This window comes from Zonotrichia albicollis, chromosome Z (assembly GCF_047830755.1).
Source record: "Zonotrichia albicollis isolate bZonAlb1 chromosome Z, bZonAlb1.hap1, whole genome shotgun sequence".
NCBI classification, from domain to species: domain Eukaryota; kingdom Metazoa; phylum Chordata; class Aves; order Passeriformes; family Passerellidae; genus Zonotrichia; species Zonotrichia albicollis.
In genome coordinates this window covers 27,171,439-27,192,675 of record NC_133860.1, presented here as the reverse complement: position 1 = coordinate 27,192,675, position 21,237 = coordinate 27,171,439, and the positions used below count along the sequence as shown (strand labels likewise).

General features: G+C 37.0%; 1 protein-coding gene across 2 annotated transcripts in view; it reads right to left on the bottom strand.

The window, feature by feature from the left end:
- The window catches only part of RASA1 (RAS p21 protein activator 1), a 46,017-nt gene extending 25,135 nt beyond the window's left edge, over positions 1-20,882 (bottom strand). The window contains exons 1-9 of one of the 2 annotated variants that reach the window (XM_005495343.3): positions 20,249-20,882; positions 11,438-11,587; positions 10,067-10,202; positions 9,229-9,299; positions 6,373-6,490; positions 5,472-5,503; positions 3,937-3,989; positions 3,162-3,312; positions 91-169 (exon numbers count right to left, since the gene is read on the bottom strand). In XM_005495343.3, coding sequence (XP_005495400.2) covers positions 91-169; positions 3,162-3,312; positions 3,937-3,989; positions 5,472-5,503; positions 6,373-6,490; positions 9,229-9,299; positions 10,067-10,202; positions 11,438-11,587; positions 20,249-20,628 — 1,170 coding nt within the window. In that variant the 5' untranslated portion in view covers positions 20,629-20,882. Of the gene's footprint in view, positions 1-90; positions 170-3,161; positions 3,313-3,936; positions 3,990-5,471; positions 5,504-6,372; positions 6,491-9,228; positions 9,300-10,066; positions 10,203-11,437; positions 11,588-20,248 lie in introns of those variants that run through there. The other variant, XM_074533569.1, reaches the window with a different exon arrangement.
- Between the last annotated feature and the right edge of the window lie 355 nt (positions 20,883-21,237).

The window sequence follows — 21,237 nt, the reverse complement described above, 5'->3', positions numbered from 1 at the left end:
GGTATCTCTGCTGTCATTTAGTTCATAAATTGATTTGATAGTGATTCAGTGTGTGACTTCAACATCAAAGGCTCAGAGATGAACTCCTACCTGCATTGGAACAGGATCTTTTAAGTAATATCCTTCAACAATCTGTTCTTTTCTGTAGTGCTCAATGATGTCAGCAATACTGTTCCAATAAGAAAAAGAATACTGAAATGTTAAACACATTAATTTTTCCACCGTTTGAGAATCTGCTTTTCCATAAAACCACAAAAAAATGTTCCCTCAAAGTTTTAATAAAATCAAGTGTTAATCATCATAATCTTATTTGAAAGGAATATACTGAAGTCAAGAAAGTTCATAAAACTGTATTCAGAATGTATTAACCTAAACTCTGCAAAATATTTTAATGACTTGCTTAAAATGTCAAATTAGGACACTGCACTTTCCACATTCAGGTAGTACATGTGCATTACCTGCTTTCCAACCCAGCTGAAAAATTGCTATTTCATTTGCAGTAATTTTCCAAGTCCTAGAGTAATTAGATAAGTGGAATGAGACATATTCTGAGTGAAGTGCAATCCCCTTCTAGAAGAACAGGAATAGAAAACAGAAAAGGTTGGTAGTAGGGCTTATACAGATTACAACTGGACATCACTGAGCTATTCTTTCAAATACTCATGTCAGTAGCACTCCTCTACAGGGATGCACTGATTCTAGTCATCAGATTGAGACTGCAATCGCATTTGGAAGGCTCAGGAGAGACGTAGTGACAGATACAAGCTGAAATTCAAGGCATTTAAGTTGCTCCAATATTTTTTCACACTACTGAAATTCACATTGTAATAAAGAATAGCAACAGGGACATCAACAGAAATTAATCATTTACATGCAAATATCCATCTAGAAAAAGAGCTAAGTAATTAAATAGATAAAAATATACTCAGCGTGACTTCTCAGTTCATGCATACTCAGCTGTGTGTGCAAAGATACAAATAAGGCATGTGTGCAATGCAGGAACAATAGCTAATACTGTAAAAAAATCTCAAAAACTTTTAATTAAAGCTATATCAAGGTATCTTGGTTGGCTTTTCTATTTTATTCTGAAGCTATGAACTAGGCAAACTTGATAAAATAATCTTCCCACAAGCACTTTTATTTTCCAGATATGTAAAATGAGGTTAATGTTTCTTTCCATTTTAATGAAATCAACTAGTTAATTTCAATTTTTACTGAGATGCTGTCTGTATATGCTGTTTTCTACATAAGAATTGCAACTGTGTCACACTAAAAACCACAATGACTCAGTCATTACATTTCACAGGTTGAATAGCTACTACCAACATTTGCTAATCGATCAGACAGCATTACATGAATTTTCTGACTCATCAAATTAGGAATACCTTGACCTTCAATGCAGCATCTACTTCCTTGATTAAAAATGCCATTAGGAGTTCCTCAATGTAAGGAGCAGGTGGCCTGCAAAATTTCTGCAATTTTGTAATACAGGCCAAAGAATAAAGTCAGTTGTATTTAAAAACTCTTCCTGGAGTTAGAGTAACATTTAGACTAGGAATTCCAAGCCTTGATGAAGCACCCAAGGGCTGTGTTTTTCATTATATGTTTGAACTTCCAGCAAATTTATCAACCTTATACACACAGAAATTTGAACTGAATATCACCTTAAGAGTATAGTGGTAATTCTCCCAAACATACAACAAAAACAAAGATTTTCCTTTGACACTAAGGACAATCTCCAGAAAACTACATATCAAAATACTAAAATAAATTCTTAAAGCACTTTGACATAATTTATTGCCGCTTAACTTTAAAATCTTGTTTTCTGTTCAGCTGCATAGAATCTCTTTCAGACAAATATAATCTACACACCAACTGAATCCAGCACTGCATTATAAAGTAATCTGAAGCAATAATAAGGTAGTATCTTTCTGAAAGTGTATTATTTATTACTACAAACCCATTTGAGACTAATAAGAGTTCCACTAACTTGATGATTAATTTGACATCACCAAGGATGGGGGGCTCGGGGCCTATCATCCTCACCCTAAGTCATGCAACTACAAATTGGCATTTACTTCCATGAAAGGCTGACCCTGCAGCTAGCCAAGTTTTCAGTAAGTAGCCTAGTTTTCAGTAAGGATGGCTGAAGGCCAGACTGATTAATGAAGAAGGTATTCCAGCAGCCTGGTGTGGAATGGGCATAGGTTCCTAAGGATCCAATTATTTAGCCTCACAGCATCATGTGAGTGAAGTCATATGAAAAAGTCCACTGAACTTCATGAGGAGACCTCGGTATTTTCTCACACACACTTTTTAGCTGCTAAAAACCTCTACCCAATCAGAAGTGACAGAAATTCTCTATTGGGGTAAGAATGCCCTTGCTCTACGTGAGCAGGTCAGGAAAAATGCTGATTTTTTTAAGGCAGACAATGACCTCTTTTTAAGGAGGAAGGTGAGTTCTCACTACTGAAAATACTTCCAGATACAGCAACTCTAAAAAAATACTATGAAAGACCAAGGTGCACTGATAGTTTCCCCCATAAAAGGGGAAAGACTTCATTATTTCTCTTTCTGTTTTGTACAAATTACTATTTTTTTGCCTCAATGGCAAAAGAAATACATCTTAAGTTTGTTCACTCTAAATGAACTGATCAATATTTCTGCTCCAAGTACCAAGCACATACTTCAGTGTAATTTAGTAATTTTTTCAACAATGAAGGCATTTATCGCCTTTCTTGTAAATACTCATTTCTACTATTTGAAAACTCTATTGATTATCTCAGATAAAATTAGCATTTTTATTTTCCCCTTTTGAAATAGACAAGAACTCATGTAGAAGCTTCCAAGCTGCTTCAAATAGAGCAATCTCTTAATTAAAGATACAAAATTTATGGATCCACATGATCCATTCAAACTACAATTTACAGAGTGAAGCAACTATTTGGCAGAACAAGCACAAATACTTCAAGAGAAACAAGTTACACTTAGGTTATTTAAGCTGTAAGAATCTGCTCAGTTAGTAGTAACTACTACGGAAATTAGAGAAAATATTTAGTATAAAGGAAACTACAGTCTTAAAATCATAGTAGTAAATAGTTACCAGGAGCAAATTATGCAAGCATAAAATATGCACAATTCCTTTTGCCACAAAAACTCACCTATTATAGTATCGGCCTCCCATCATAAATTGATTGTTTGATGTTGGACATATTTTAAAACGCTGAATATTTTCACTGGTCCGGAAATAAAGTGAATAATCACCAGGAGTATTATCTGAAGGCCTCACAAGAAAACTGCTCACCTGACCAACTGAAAAAACATCATAACAGTGTTATTTTTCTTAGTGATATATGTAAACCCTAAGAAAATCTATTTCTACATAAATTAGAAAGAACTGCACACCTGAAGAGATACAAACCCTATAAAGGTAAATTACAGTAGTGATCTCAAACTAGAAGAACTAGTACTAAACCACCAGAATTAACGAAAAACAGTTCCACTGTAGGCTGCAACCTAGCCATATCTTAGGCATCTCTTTAAAACATCATACAAAAAAGTTTGATAACATTTTCAAATCTCTGTGCCAATATTTAAAGTAGGGTATTAAACAATATGAGTCAGAAGTACTGTTTTCAACTAAAGAAATACTTGCTTTATGAAAGTGAAATAATTGATCCACATAAAACAATTTAAAAAATTAATTAAATAAAAAAATTTTAGATTAACTTTACTTGAGAACATACTCAGTACTGACAGCCATGAAAGTTTTCGTCCAATGTAGTATTCTACTGAGGTAGCACCCAGAGGGATTGGAGAATCTAAAACACTCATTTATGTTTAGATATAGAAAGAAGTTTTGCCATAGTTTAATATTAACAGGATCACTTTGTGTCATTTCACTATCACTGTGTTTCACATCAGAAATACACATACCTGTCATCAGCAAATTGTAAGCTTCTTGTTTGGAGATCTTCCCATGGAACCATCTTAACAAAGATGAAGAGAAAAATTAGAAAGCAAGACTACCAGCTCTCTTTTTTGGTTATGCTGACATCTAAGACTCTGGCACCTATGAATTAATCTTTATTTTAAAACACCAAATATATATGGATGAGACAATCAATGTCCATGCTACTTAATTATTCTCTCCTCCCAACAACATGAAAGGCTAACACTAATAAGTATATAAATAAATTACTTCAATAAAACACTTGGAGCTAATGTTCAAATACAAGTGAGTTTAGAGATTGATATGAATTGTCAAAAAAGTAGGTAATTTCATAGGCATTATTTGAAGTCATACAGCAATGTACTAGCATCATCAAATCTGAAGCTCAAACAAGAAGTTATACACAGAAAACCTCAAACTCAAATTTGCGAGAGCTGTGGAAACAAAACCTAGCTTTGTTACATTAATGAATATAAACTGCTTTGATCTCACACCTTGCACCTTCCCAGAGTCTTGTGTCAGAGTAGCAGTCCACAAAAGTTCACAGCCTCTGCCTAGTTTTGGCATGATACTTACCACTATTTAGAAAAGCTTGACACACTACAACTTAATAATCTGTATTTAAAGGAAAGCTAAAGATACGGTGCTTTTATAAGAGAAGACTCGAATTTCTGGCTTTCTTTCTATACTATCTTCAGATATTAATACAGATTCCTATGAAAGGTAAACAACAGCTGAAAGACAGAATCAAAGCTCCACATATCCCCTACAAGCTACTTTCCAAATACGAAATTTTCACATTTGAAGATATCCATACTGCCAAATTGACTAGCAGAACTCAATAAACCAAACAGACCACTGAAATGCCTCCTTCTGCCACCAGCCTCTTGGAAAGTGGGAAACAGCAAAAAAACAGCAAGCACAAATATGACAAACAAATGAGGTCATCAGATCAGTCATCAAGGCACTAGACATTTTTCACAACTATCTGCCACTCATCTTCACTTGTGAAAGTAATCTATTAAAAGACATATCAACACACTACTGATTCTAAGTTTAATTTTTAAATTTCTTTTAAGTATTTAAGTAAATAGAAGGAAGAACAGTCACAGTCCTGTGATTTTTTTCTTCAAACTTTAAGCATTATAAGAATCACAGACCTGTACAGAACACAGAATCCTTTGCATTGGAAAATACCATTGATCATCACATCCAATCCTTAACATAGGACTGCCAAGGCCATCATCAAACCAATGTCACCAAGTGCCACACCTACATACCTTCTAAATCTATCCAGAGATGGTAATTCTATCAAAAGTCCATTACAGGACTTTTTCACATTAGTTATCCCTGCATCTGCAGCAGCTAGTATATAAAGAAGTCTTGAGATTGAAAAAAAAATCTCTTTGGTTACTTTCTCAAAAACTTAGAAATCTCACAGTGGAACTTGACAAACAGTTATGATTGCTTTCAAACGACCAAAAAAAAAACCCCAAAAAACAAAAAAAAAACACCTTACATTTTGCCTTCATGGGGATCTTCTTCTCTTCCCTATGAGAAAATTAACATATCAAGTGAATGACAACAGTACAACTCAATTAAAAAAAAAAAGTCGTAAATTAAGACCTCCTGTATAAAAAAAAATTACCTTTAGATATCTGAGGCATTTTTTACCTGAAAGACTTGCTGCAGCTCTATGAAAAGCTTCCCTCTTCATTCATTAGGTGAAAACTCAGCAAAAATATTATTTCTGATGATTACTTCATTCATGATTCAAGTCCTTTAGAGGTGGTAACTTTTTAGAAAGTTTCAACCTTCTCAGCGTTCCTAGCATTAAATTACCACTGACCTATCAGTCTACAGATCAAAAGTCTAGTATTGTCACTTCAGTTTAACTATTCACATCCGGACACAGGCATCAATGAGAAGCATCTCAAGTAACATTGCTATTGGCAAAACACACATGCTGTGTAAGAAGATATTATAAAAAAATCTTTTTTTTTCTTTTTTTTCTTCTCACCAATAAATTTTTAACCCAAATTTCATCCTAGTATAAAGAGAAAGATCTACCACAATGCAAAATTACATTCTGCTGAGTTAGCGAACTTTTCATGGCAATTGTAAAAAAGAAACGCAATTGAATGATTCTTCACCAGGACAGCAGATTTTAGGGAAATGCCCAGTAAATTTACAGTACTATTCATTTGCACTTATCTTTGGACAACATGAATAAACATTTTCTGATAGTAAACTATGTTTAAAGGTTTGTTTTAGTTTTTTAGAACTACTAGATGAATTTACCAGACTCAGAAAACTACACAATTAGAAAACAGGCAATTAAATGTCACTAGTTTTTGTTCACTATTATTTTATAAAAAAATCCCATTCATTTAAGAAATCTGAATACAAAAATTACTTACCACTTCTTCTACCAGGTCTTCCACAATAAGACCTTGTTCATCTGTCCGTAGGTTTGTAACCCACATCCAGCCATCTTCCAATTCATTATGGACAATAAACATGTCTCCTTTAAGGAAACTGAAGAAGGTTAAAGCAAGATTTAAATCAGAGATACAATCATAATTTAAAGTTTAATGAACACAATGAATTTCCATAAAATATTTGGGAAAACCTATTCGTAAAAAATGCAGGAACTGATATTCCAAGCACATGTGTATTTTTCCTCACAGTTAAGTAGCCACATATACAAGTTTTCATACTTTTGATTTATGTCTAGTATCTAACATATATTTCAGTGCTCTCAACTTCAAAATGTGCTAACGGATAAAACAAAAATAGCTAAAATACAGTAATATTGTTTTTTTATCGAGAGATCAAATATGCAACACAAGTAAAATAACCCTTAGCAGTCTATAAGAAAGTAATATTCCTTTCATTGAAAAATTACCTTGCATAATGCAAGTTGTAGAATACCTATTCATTATGTTCTCACATATGAAGACAAGTGATGCAAAGAGAATACAGAGCAGTTACCAGAGATGCCATACAATTAGCTACAAGCATAAGAAGCATTAACATTCAGAATCAGAGAATCACAGAATCAAATGGGTTGGAAATTACCTCTGATATTACTGAGTACAACCTACTACCAAATACCACATGTCAACCAGACAATGGCACTAAGTGCAACATCCATAATCTTCCGAGACAGTGATTCCACCACCTCCATGAGCAGCATTTCAATGTCTCATCACCCTTTCTGTGAAAAATTTTCCCCTAATGACCAACCTAAAGCAACCCTGTAGACTAAAGGGGAATTTAAGATTATGTTCTCTTATCCTGCCACTGGTTGCCTGGCAGAAGAGACTGAACCCTATCTGGCTACATGCTTCTTTTAGGGAGTTGTAGAGAGCAATGAGATCTCCCTTGACACTCCTTTTCTCCAGACTGAGGCCCTGCAGCTGCTTCTAATAGGACTTGTACTCCAGATATTTTACCAGATATTTATTACCCTTCTCTGGACACACTTCAGGACCTCAATGTCTTTCCTTGAATGGCCCAAAACTGGACATGGTTCTCAAGGTGCGGCCTCACCAGTGTTGAGCACAGGGAAAGAATGACCTTCTTAGTCCTACTAGCCACAGCACTGCTGATCCAAGTCAGGATGCCCTTGACTCTCTTGACCGCTGGGGCACAGCTGGCTCATCCTCAACGAGCTGCTGACCAACACCCACAGGTCCATTTCCACTGGGCAGCTCTCTAGGCCTGCAGAGAGTTTACTGTGGCCGAAGTGCAGGACCCAGCACCTGGTCTAAGGGAGTTTTCATTTCTGGAGACTAGTGTAAGTTACTCCTTAAATATTAAGAACACAAACTCAGGTCACATGAAAACCTTTCACTGCAGCACAGAATTTTTAACCATGTTTCATGATGCATCAAGGTACAGGAAAACCAATAAAGAGTGAAGCTCATTAACTACCATTGCAATTAAAAATTTCATAGCAAATGTCTGTGGCATGGCTCTCATTTGAAGTATGCTAACAGAAAAAACAAAACACAACGAACCACTATTGAAAACAAAGAATAAATTCAACTGCTATTCAGCTTTAACAGGTAACAAACAACAAAAGCACCCTCCATCACTGCATAGTTACTGCATGAAAGACATGTTGAAATTAACTCAGTAATACTTCAAACTTAAGAAATATTTATTTTGATATTAAAATTTTAAGTCAAAATTCTCTGAAATACATAATTACTTCAACAGCATATTAATTCAATCTAGAACAAACTTGAGAACTCTGGTCTCAGCTATGCCATGAACTGAACTATTTTAGCCATGCAGACATCAAAACACCAACTCTGCATTTCAGCTCTGTCCTAAAAGAGGAAGAAAAGGTTTAATTGCCTACAATTTTTGTTATGAAGCTGACAGGTGCAATAAGACACGTAAAAGATTATTTTTTGTTGTTCTCCCACAGAGTAGGAAGCCTTAGCTGCAATGTGCCATTAGAGAGCCCGTTCCCAGTTTATTACCTTAGTAAAACACATAATTACAAAAACAAATATCCTCATATCATCCTTTAAAGGATCAGACTGGACTGTGAGTCCTGGACTAAATTTCCATCCAAATGAGGATATAAAGCTCTCATACGATAATAATCTTAAACCTAAGAAAATTCCCAATTCAACTGGTGTATTACATCAGTTTATGAAATCTGTCGCATTAGAGAGATCAGAAACCACCACAAGTCACTTTCAAATCCTCCTATTTTTTCAGCAGGAAAAAAATTATCTCAAAAAAGCAGTATCAATCCCAAGTAACCAGAAAATGGTCTTCTATTGAAATACTCACTTCTTCCATTCTTAAATTTGTAAGTAGCCAAGGCCCACTTTCTCTTTCTAGTGATCTGAATTGTTTCCCTCAGCTACACATCTAATAGTTCTGTGTCAGTTTAGGAAAAAACCTAGCTCATTTCTTTCACACACTCAGATAAGGCATTTCCATACAGAATTCTTTGACACATAAATTTGTCCTTTTGGTAAAAATCTAGGGCTTTATAAACATATTTCAAAATTATAAGATTTTAATTCTATGTACCTTTACGTACCTTCCATTCAATTAATGCAAACAAATAGAACAAAATGTCTTACTCGTATTTCAAACCAAAGAACAGAGAGATATAATCTGTTAATCTAACCATGTCAAGTTTAAGATGCAACTGGAAAATACTCGCATACAAACACCTACCTAAATTATAACTATTTATGAATACTCTTGAGAACTTCACAGCTACTGCTGTTACTCAAACATACCTTATTTCATCAGTTTCTGGCACTTTGGTGTAAGGTAGAATTGCTCGAACTCTCCTTCTGTCTTCCACAGGCTACAGTTTAAAAAAAAGCAATGTTTTTTTCTCTATACTCTGTACTGTATATTCTATACTGTAGAATCTTTTTCCCCAGCCTTATGCTATTCTGAGGCAAAGAACAGAACTTATATCCCCCTTGCCAGTTTTTTATTTCCAAAGCTCAAAACCACTGTCAACTAGAAACATGCAATTTGTTGAACTAAGAGCACTTACTTAAAATTTTCTTTCACTTAGAGCAGAAATAACATCCCGAATTTTAAAATTCAGAAACACCTTTATTCAGGTTTTGGGTTTTGTTACAGGAGATATTTTGCAGTGTTTTTTTTTTCATTTTAATTACTTTTGTTGTTTTAAGGATGGGCATGTGAAAGAAACCTTGGTTATCTACAGGATGCATTTTGAAACTATTGCTTGATATCCAAAATGTGAGAGAACAGTGACAGTCACACGGTAACAGTGCTCTTTATTAAAAGAACTGAACTTTATTACAAGATAACAAGTATTGTCTTGTTTTTTTCTGTCTACTTAAAATGATGTTACTACATTGTGCAATAACTGCAATATCTTTTATCTTCCTCATTATGTATTTTATTAAATAGCAATTTTTTTCATCATTACTTTGTATCAGTAAAAATGCATTTTTATACTCCCTATAGTCCCACATATGCCTATGCCAAACAACAGGAAACTTTCTAAAATTTTTTTCCCAAAGAAAATTTTGAATTGTGATTAAAGTTACAAACATTTTAGTAAGCTGGTCTTCAGGAATTTTTTTTACTTGCCTCTGGAGGTGCTACAGGAAATAAGAGCTTTTCCCCTTTCAGCAAGCAGGACACATGACTGTAATAACCGATCAGGTCTGAGAGGGAAGCAAAGCGACGCCCACCAATGTAGTAGTCTCCACACATGGCAATAATCCTGTTAATTAAAAAAACAGAAGATTGACATTAGAAAAAAATTTGCTACCAATTTTTTTTAAGAAAAGGAGATTAGCATCATGTTTAATTCTTAAAACAGTGCCTACATTCAGCAAAATAGAGTATTACAGACCCTCTGTAAACATGTAAAAAAACCTAATGAATATTTTATCAAAAATATTCATACATATATTTTATGAGCCACCAGTTTTTTATCTAAAAAAGTGCTGATTCACAGAAAAAGACAGCACATTTGTCAGAACTAAATGAAACAAAATAGAAAAAAGTAAGCATGAACATCCTGGAAAACTGAAATAATGCACTACTACACAACAGCATTATTACTTGTATCATGCACAACAAACACCTTTTATAATAGGCACAAAATTAACGAAGTAGCAAAGTACTTTAACAAAAAATTACTTCACCTCAAAACTACACAATGCAGAAAACAAACACCATCAAAAATTAGTCATTTCGTTACAGTTAGTTTAGCATCCATATTAAATGTTAAAAAATTACTTTGGAATAATCAAAGTATCTCCTGTAACTCAATTTTAAAAAATTATATCTAATGGGAAAAAGCTCACACAACCATTTCAGTAGTTAATGCATAATCTGAATTAAGCTGTTTCTCCCAAGAAGTAATGTAAAATGCATACAAAGATGAATCTTCAGATATTAAGTCCAAGCTCATAAGCACATAACACTGCAACAGAAGTCAGAAAACAATGCTCAGGACATATGCTGAAAGCTGTTTCCAGCAAACCTTTCAATTACTAAACATATAATCTATTCCTGGCTTTTGCTTTGGGCTTTTTTTTGCTTGTTTGGGGTTTCTTTGTTTGTTTTGGGAAGTGTTTGTTTGTTTGGGGTGTGTTTTTTCCCCTCAAAATTAAGGAAGCAACCAGGCGTGCTAACTACAATGATTACTATGGAACAGACACAAAACAATCTCCTTCACTGACTAATGAAACCTGCAGGGGCTTTAAGTCTATTCAAACCACTTTAGGCAAGCTTCTCTATCCAGATATTTTTGGTTTCCTCACACTTCAGTTCTTCACCCTACAAAGTAATTTTAAAGTAGCATGATTTAAAACAATCAAACACAAGTAAAAATCTGTACAACTAAAGCTTTAAGAGCCAAAAATACTGTATTATAATGCAATCATTGTTCACTTTATTGTGTTCTGAAACAAAAAGTAGATAGATCAAAATAAAACACTTAATTCTCACCTAAAATGATTGACATTTGTTTTACTAAGGAATGAAAGCACAAATGAACCTGGTCTCCGATCACTCTCTCGAATAAGGTAACTTCCAGGTTTTCCCGCTTGTCGAAGACGTTCTTCTGCAATTGTTCTGTCAAGTTTTCCATGATACCATCTGAAAAAGAGTAACAGTGGGCATCCTTAGAACTTAAGGGTTTTGTTTACTTTCAGAAAATAGTCCTGTGAAAGGAAGAAAATCTTTCAGTCAAAACCCATATAACTCCAAAACTTTGTGAATCACATTGTTACAAGTTCATCCTCCTAGCTGACTCATTTCCAAAAACAGTATTTTTAACATAGCAGAGTTTTCCAGATAACCTACTTTCCCCAAGGAACAACCCTAAGAGGCAGAGACTCTATACATATCATAGTTTTTATCTCCTCCCTAATTTGTTTACTTTAAAAAAACAGAAACTGCGGTGACTGACGTGGCTTGGAATTACTGTATTTTAAGCCTACGAAGAGGTCAGTTCAGGCTCAGTATTCCAAAAGCACAAACACAGAAGTGAATTCTATCAGACTGTTCCTCAGCTGACAGTGATGCTGCTGCAGCAAAGCCGGTAAAGAACTGGACAGCAGTCACCAGGCCACCATCCAGCCCCAAAATCAACTTTCCTAATCACAATGTGCACTCTCTCAATCAAAAGTGAGTGCTGATACATGGCAATCACAGACTGCAAAATATGACAAAGGAAATCTTTAATCTACTGCTGCCATTCAAGCATTCATTCACCTTTCTCAGTTTATTTATACAGCCAGTGTCAGAACACTTGTTCTACTTCAAATGATCAAGATTAACTTGTTCTTCTTTCAAGAAAGTAGTGATACAGAGCAGTTTTCAAAGACAGCCATTGTTATCATTACCTTCACCAAGCCACAGCATAGTCCAGAGCTATATATTGCAATAATTCATTAGCTCCTCCACCTAATTTTGCTTGATCAAACCTTTAATTTTTACACTCAGAAACTGTCAGCTTCAAAACAGCCAGTGTTTTAGACAATTAAAATCCTTCACCACTTCAGATCACATACCATTTATCTCTAACACTTCAGACTGTTTTGTAAGATTCACAAACATGCAATTTAGAAGATATGTAAATGATCTCTTGAATCAATATATGCAAAAATATCAAATATTTCACAGCATACAGCTTCAAAATTTTAAAAAATTAAAAGTTGAGCTGTTGATAAAATCTGAACAAAAGCAATTTTTTTCTACAAAATGGAAAAAAAAAGCTTTGAGAGCTTTTATCAGAAAACCTTGATAAACCAAACCAAAAAACACCATTTCACCAGGAGGAGCAGCACAAGTATAAATACTGTTTAACCTGACAAACCTGGGTGCTTGCTAGTATTGCTCCCCCTTGCTTCTCTTCCTCATCCTGATCAAAACAAGCTAAACCAGTAGAAGCACTGTTGTGTCTGTACAACATTTAAAACTTGCAACTGCTGCAGACCTAGTTAAATCAGCAAGAGCCTGTGTCATTCCATTCCAGAGCAAAGCAGCTTCATTCATGAGCAGAAATCTGTCATTCAGAGACAGTCACAAAGAAGTGGTCATGCCTTCCTGACAAGGAGAGTCTTTTAGGAAATGAAGCAAAACAAAGACAGCTGATTATCAAGTAAGATTAAGATTAAATATTCTGTGTGTCAGTGTGCCCAGCGCAGCTGAAACCTGAGTGAGTTTGCTCCCAGCACGTTGCAACTGAGCACTGCTTTCCTGGACAGACTGACTTTCAAGAAGTATATAACTCCTCAACATTCCATTTCATGAAATCTATTCTAGACTAATAACAGATTCATTGAGCTTTTATTTGCTCCTATTTATCACACACTTGAGGAAAATAATCTTAATTCTATTGAGAGACCCATTGCATTAAAATGTCAAATTTAAAGAAAGGCACAATTTCAAAATGAAGAAGTGAGAGCCTCAATAAGAATGCAAATTACACAAAAAATTTTACAGAAGAAATAGAAAGGCAAGAGCAGATAGAAGAATTTTTCTGTAAAGGACCAGGATTTCTAACAACAACAGCACAAATTTAGGTGCCCCAATTCTCAGTCCAGGAGCTTCAAACAAAAAAGACCCCTGGTTGCTGGTGATGGCAATATATATATATTGTTATATGCCACATCCTTTAACACTGAACAGGCTATACTTTGTCCCATTCAACACTTTTATATCAAGTGTACCAGGAGACATTTATTACCTGGTAAAACATTTAAGGAAAAGTTTGGTTTTGGAAATAAAAATATTAAGTTAACTTCTGAGTGCAATTACATTCAGTGTCACTGAACCCACATATAAAATGTAAACTTCTGATGCAAAAAACCACTGTATTTACAGCTCACACTGCATTAGTGTAATGTACCAAATTACAGTATAGTACTAGTCACAGAAATAAGTATTAACACTAAATTTAATACAAATTACAGTAAAGCAGTCAATATTGAGCAATGACATGAGAAAACAGCTCAAGTGATATCCTCAGGAAACCTTGTAGATTTTACATATCTTTAAAAAAATAGGATACACACTTAAGTGCAAACTTGTATAATACCTTTAGTGTATGCAAAACAGTTGTCAAGAAATAACTGCATTTTTTCAAAGAGCAGTTTCATCAATACATAAAAACAGTTTTTCACATAATACATAATCCAGGAGCACTGAAAGACATCACCATCAGAATCAATGTCATATAACCCATCCTGCTATCACCAGTTTTCAGTATTATAGAAAGATACATTCTGCAACTTCCCATCATAATCTTCAAGGACTTTGATAGCAAACAGTAAACACTGTTTCACAAAACTGCAGTACTCAATCTCATTTAAGGGTATTGACTAATCTAATGAGCACTAATGAAAGATTTTAACATCTCTTATGCTGCACTACAAAGAAAGATCCATCCAATAGTCAGTTTTATCCAAAGAAAGTAGAACAAAAATGAGTAAACTACAGAGCTAGCCATACGCCTAACTAAGAGAATAGAACACAGAACACTCTGATGGAAATAAACAGGCTACCATCATTTCTGAAATGAAATAAAGTGACCCCCAGATCCTTTCGTTTTAAGCTCCAATCAGTTAGTTGAGTGAAGCCTGAGTATTTCGGCAAAAATACATCACAGGAAACCACCTCTCCTTCTGAGTTTTCTACCTCAAGATTTACAACTTCAATATTTTGCAATCAAAACAATTTCAAATTTGTTTTCAGTCCAAAGCAATGCCAACCATAGAGATTCTTACTGGATGCAAAAGGAATTGCTATGTATGGTCTACTATAAGTCTCATGAAACGAATTAAAGTTTGGATGTGAAGGTATCACATTAAAAACCTGCCTAGCTTATCATAAACAAGTTGCCAAATGACTGTGACTTACAAGTTCTTACACTCAAAATTCTAACGCACTACTACTTAGATGTACATCCTCCATCCTTGCCAAAGACAAGATCCCTATAATTTCTCATCAGTCATCTCTGCTTGTTTGCCTGACCCTACCTAGGAACACTACTGTATTTCTAAAATTACCTTTGCATTTTTTTTAAATGCTGACAATCCACTCCTTTCATTGTGTTTTGAGCAAACATAATTCAATGACATTCTGAATCACAGCTAGTACTCTAACAATGCAGTTACTGCTATAACATGCATTGAAAGAGAGTAAGTATAAGTAGCCTTGCAAGCATATGTTATAAAATCATTCAACTATAAAATGTCCTATCAATTATAGATTGCAATTAAGGTGTTTTTTTCTGTGACTACCTGTTTAACTTGCCTGCTTTAAGAAACCTGTGTAATTGTTCTTTATTTTGCTTCTAAGAGAATACCAGTAAAAGGCTTCCATGTTTCAGAAAATTGTCAAAACTGTGCATGAAAATACTCCCATTTGCCAGTTTATTTCAAAAACAACGTGTTCAGAACTCCAACTCTATCTATCACAATTTAATTACAACATGCAGACAAAGACACAATATCACCAAGAGCCTCTATATCCACACATGCAATATACAGATGCACAGAAGAATGGTGCCTATACCACCGCCACACTGAGTGGCTGACAACCATACGTCAAGTCATGAACCTCATGGAATGAGCTGCACTGCAGTCAGAGCTGCGACCTCTGGTCCACACACAAACAAGAGATCCCTATATTTTCCCAAGCTACACGGAAGATGTTGGGTAGTCACACCAGCCCCATTAGGCCCAGCCAGCCATTTCTATTGTAAGGAGGGATGCATTTAGCAAGTTCGCAACATAGCTATATGGTTTCTGGCCCCCACCACCACAAGACCCATGCAAGGAACAAGCCATTCACAAAAAGGCAGTAGATGGTGAATTTACTATATGGAAGGAGGCAGCTGGTATTACGTGTAGAAGCATGTCACACTGTACAACCAACCTTTATTTACATATTTCCTTTTTACATGTGGGAAAAGCACATGCAAAGTTTTGCCACACAGGCACACTGCTGGCTTTGTTCACATCCTCACGCCCACATGCTTCTCTGCAGAGCTGCTTTCCAGCTGTTTAGTCCCACCACGTGCTTAGTGTTACTACTCCCTAGTGCCAGAGCTCTTCTATGTTTCCTTTGTCTAGAGACACAAGCTCTCCCACAGCCCAATTCTCCAGCCTGTCCACATCACCCTGGATGTCAGCACAGCTACCTGATGTTTCAGCTTCTCCTCTTTCAATTTTGCATTATCTGTGAACTTGCTAAGGGTGCATGCACTCTATCTAAGCAGGTCACAGTACTGGCCCGTGAAGGCACCCTAGGGAATACTCCCAGTAATTTGCTTCTATCTGGACTTCGAGCTGCTGATCACCATGCTCTGTTCCTAGTCATTCAACCAGTTTTCAATGCACCCCATGTCGTTCAACCTAAGTTATACTCCATCAGTCTGCCTGCAAGAAGACTACGGAAGACAGTGTCAAAAGCCTTAGTAAGTTATGGAAAACTCTCTCCCTTTCTCCCCCAAGTCAATGACTAGATCACAGAAAGCTCTTAGGTTGATTAAGCACAATTTTCCTATTATAAATCCATGCTGATTACTCCTCACCACCTTCAGCACTAAATATGATTAAAAGATAATAGCATTTAAATATATTATATATTAAATATATTAAAATTTAATAACAGAAACCTTTTTCTGTTGCATCACTAACAAGTCTGATAGAGAAAATATTTTATATAAAAATAAAAACTATTCAAGACCACCTTCAGTCTTTAAATAGTGCATAAAAGTAAATAAAGCAGGTCAAGTGTATAAACTCTGTCAAGCTCTGAACATTTACTAGTACTGACCATACACTGGAGGGACACTGAGGAACCAACCCTGCAACACTTATGCGCAGCACAAAGACTATGTTAAAATAAGAAGTCTTCTCCTCTCTTCCACTATGCCTACCAGCAAGACATATTACAAGATGCTTATTTTTCTGGGGAGAAAGATATGAAAGAAACTGAAAAACTACTATGGGAATTTTACAAATTTATGCTTGAACCAAAATATGGAGTCCTATTCTGAAGAGACCTAAGCCCTCACTAGAAAATCTGTGTTCACCTTCCCTTCACAACCAGAGACCATATAGACAAAAAAACTTGAAAAAACACAGTACAGCATTACACTTCTCAATGGGGTAGGCTAGTAAATGAACTGCCGAAGTCCCACACTGGTATTATGGGACTCAATCAATGCCACAAAATAAAAACTAAATAAAGAGCATGTAAAGACATTCTAGTTACATTTCTAGTTTAAACAAAATTACATTCTCTAATGTTAACTAGAAATACTGACTAAACTACTGAAAAATCATCCTCAAACTTCTGGCTTCAAATGCTGTCCTACTTCTGGTTTTATTTATCTAAAGTTTTCATTTACTAATGAACTAACACACTCAGTTTACTTACTGCTTCACTTCCTGCGGTAGGTTAGGTACAATATTGTTTCACTGTGTTTAACCACTCATTTAAGACTACTTCTAACACAACACATCTCACCGGAAGCAGCCCAGAATACACTATCCACCGACTTTTGAAAAACAAGGTGTTGTCTTCCATGCACAACAGGAACTAATGAAGAAAATCATTATCTAATAAAGACAATATTCTATGCTAACTACATTAACTGCTAAACAAAGAAACCTCACATGCTAAAATCTATTGACATCACATCTCATTTTCTTTATACAGGTACCTAACTAAACACACCAACATTATTTCCTGATAATTTATAGTGCAACAGATTCCTTCACTAGTCTGGAAAAAGGCCTTCTGCAATTATTCAGAAAAATTTTTTTCTTGAGTTACTGAAACAAATGCAGAACTTTCAGCTTGCCACCTCGAATACTCATGTGAAGATACTGGAACTTCACTGTATGATGAGGAAAATGGTCTACTTTAATGCAATCCATTCTTATTCGTATTTCTCTGTCTTCATCTTCAGTTTTTTTCTTACTATGTTGCCTGAACAAGCTCCAAGAGTGACTGTAAGAATATATCTGCTTTGGGCAAGATTTGTTTTAACCAAAGAGTATTTTGACAGTCTATTTCATTTTGCGTGGTTGATCACTTACAGATTTCAACTGATTTCCATTTCAAACTGATAAGCATTGCTCAAAAAACACTATATGAAAATGCAAGTTTTGCAGCAATACTGGAATGGTTCCTGCCACATTAATGCAGTGCTAGGACAGAAAATAATTTTAAATCAAATACATAAAAAAATGAGCATTCATTCATTCATTAAATCCCAAGGCATTTCCTTATGCTATTTGAGCCTCTGTCACTGAGGTCTGCAAATGGGGCAGAAAGCAAGGGAAAAGATGACCTAAACAAACTCAGCGTTACCTTTATTCCCTAGTATCCTGTGCATCCCAACTGGCATTAAGCTGCAACAGAAAACACACCACTGCTGTGCTCTATAAAAATGAAAGCACACACACACACACATACTGAATAGACAGCCTCAAATTAGCTTCACTCCAGATCAAAGATTAAAAATATCAACCCTACTGTGAGATTCTGAGTTTGTGAATAAAGAGGAGGTCTTATATGCTAGTATCCTGCCACTGCTTGAATATTAAAGAATACACAATAAAAGAAGATATATTCCCCAGATCTCCCTGAGCAAACCACATTTACAACATCCTCATGGGAAGTGCAGAACCTGCAGGTGCTACATTTCCCATCTCTTTGTACTAGTTACTACAAAAGCAAGAATGCCAAATTTACACTATTTCAAAGCATACTCATGTTTAAAAAAGCATTTGTAACATCTTTATAGCCTAAAAATTGGAAGACTAGGAACTCATATTGTGTCTGGTTTGTGTTTGAGCTTTTTTGTTTGCTTTGTGCTTGTTTTTTTAATCTGCAAAACAAGATCAGAGAAGCTTGTTATAAAGGCTATTATAATTTTATGCCCTACTTAAAATGAAAATGGCTTCTGAAATCGTAAGAGTATGTAACATAATGCCAAAGTTAACTCTGCTAGTCAAGTTATGACAGAATATAAAGAACAAATCCAAAATTTCACACAGATTTTTAGTTAACTTTCTGACCTGTCTCTTAAAATACAACTGTATGTTATTTCCTAAATTATCCACTATATGCAAGTACTACAAAAACAACATATTTATAGAAATTATACTAATGAAAAAATGCAAGCCTCTGAAACCATTTCAGTTTGGGGAGAATATGATAAGGATATGGAAGAAAATGCTTATTTTCTATTCTAACACACACCTTAGAAGTGCTTTGAGTAAACCTGCAGATTTTCTATAGTGAAATCCAAAGTTTGTATTAAGAGTATTTACTAATTACATGGACTCTATATAACATTATCTGATCTTATATTTCACACAACTTAAACAAAGAACTAGTCTGCCTCTAGTGGAAGATTCTTTCTAGTACCAGCACTAAAGGAATCCAAATTAAACTGATGTACGGATAAATACAGTAAAATTTAATTATAAGTTTACAGTTTATTCCAAATGTCTCCTCTCTCCATGCATAACCTTTATGAAAACAACTTTAAATTGGCTGAGCAGCAATGCAGTTAAAACATTTATAAAAATATCTCTCTGTTAACACTTTTAAAATTGGAAATTATTTTAATTCCTTTTAAGTCCATGACTCAAGACTGCCTGAATTTTTAAAAAGATCCAACAAGTGAGCATTACTTTGGCTGTTTCTCTATGAAATGGAAAATATAAGTTATCTTCTTTTCTTTTTAACAGAAAGCAATGCAACACAAAATGATGACATGGTAAATTAGGTCTTTTATACCATGGATGGGGTTTTTTTACTCTATTTACAGAAATTAAGTTTATTACTCTACCGTGAAGGGGCTACCAGTGACTGGAAACGTCTCCCCAACAGGTAGTTTAAAAGATAACCAGAATAACTCACTCTTCCTGGCAGCCTCTGCAGTACTGCTATGAAAACTTGCAAAAAACTAATTCAACCGCCTTTTTCCCGTGAGGTGATGCCACTCAGGACCAGCTCCCCGTGAAGGGGAAGGAGTCCGACCTCCCTGTTGCCGCCGTTCACTCTCCCGACTTGCGGGTGGGCTGCGCTCCATAGACCACGGGCAGTGTCCCCGTGAAGCAAACTTCCTGCTGGAACGGAACGGCAGGAGGGAGGGAAGGTGAAGAGGTGGGACGCAAAACTTCCGAGAGACTGCCAGCCGAGTTTGACACACTGTCTCCCCGGCCAGCGGTGGGGGCCCGGTACCCACACCCCACATGGATTGAGGCGGGGGCGGCGGGTACTCACTGATTGGTGGGGGGCGCGTTGAGCGGAATGGCCACCTCCTCTTCCTCGTACTCCGGCCCGTCCAGTGAGTCTCCCTCGTCCACTGTCCCCAGCCCCCCGGCCAACGCTGGGGGGGGCGGCAGCGGGGGGAAGCCGGGATCAACAGCCGCAGCGGCCGCTGGAAGGGCTGGCCCCGCGCCCAGCTCCAGTAGCTCCAGAACTGAGCACAAATCCGGCCCGCCTGGGGGGCCGCCGCCGACCAGGAAGGGGCCTTGCGGCTCCGGCGCCCGACCGCGGCACAAGGCGGGGCAGTGCCCCAGCTCACCGGCCGCGGCGGCTCCCGCCGTCCCGGCCACAGCGCCCGAGCCGCCCTCCTCACCCGTGGCCTCGGCCGCCATCATGCTGAGCCTCACCGGCAGCTTTACACCGGGGAGGAGGCGACAAAGGGGCTCCGGGCCCCTGCCCCCGCCGCGCCCCCCCCCCCCGACCCGGCAGGCAGTGGACCGGGACGCGGCTGAAACTTCCCGGCAGAGACGGCCGGGAACAATGCCCGGCTGGGCGGGGGCTGGACCGCTCCACAGGGCCCTGCGCGGCTGCCTCGGCCCGCAGCCGCCCCAGGGAAGCGCCGCCCGCCCGGGGAGCTCCGCGCTTGCGCGGCACCTCTGCGCCTGCGCGAGTTGCGCGGCCCGGCCGGGCCAGGGAGGTAGTTTTCGTTCCGCGGTTGCGGGGCTGGGAGCGTGCCGTAGTAGGGTGATTCACTAGTTTAACACAACGTGAGCACAACACAGCTCTGAACCCGTATGATCCAGGACCAGAGCCATACCTTTTGAACACCTACAGGGATGATGACTTCATTACCTCCCTAGGCAACTCATTCCAATGCTTGACCACCCTAACAGTGAAGAAACGCTATTGAGTGACTTCCAATCAGCTTATTCTGTATCTGAGTCTCTCTCTCTATCTGGGTTTGAAGCCGTTTTGACTGGTCCTGCCATTGCAGATACAATAGA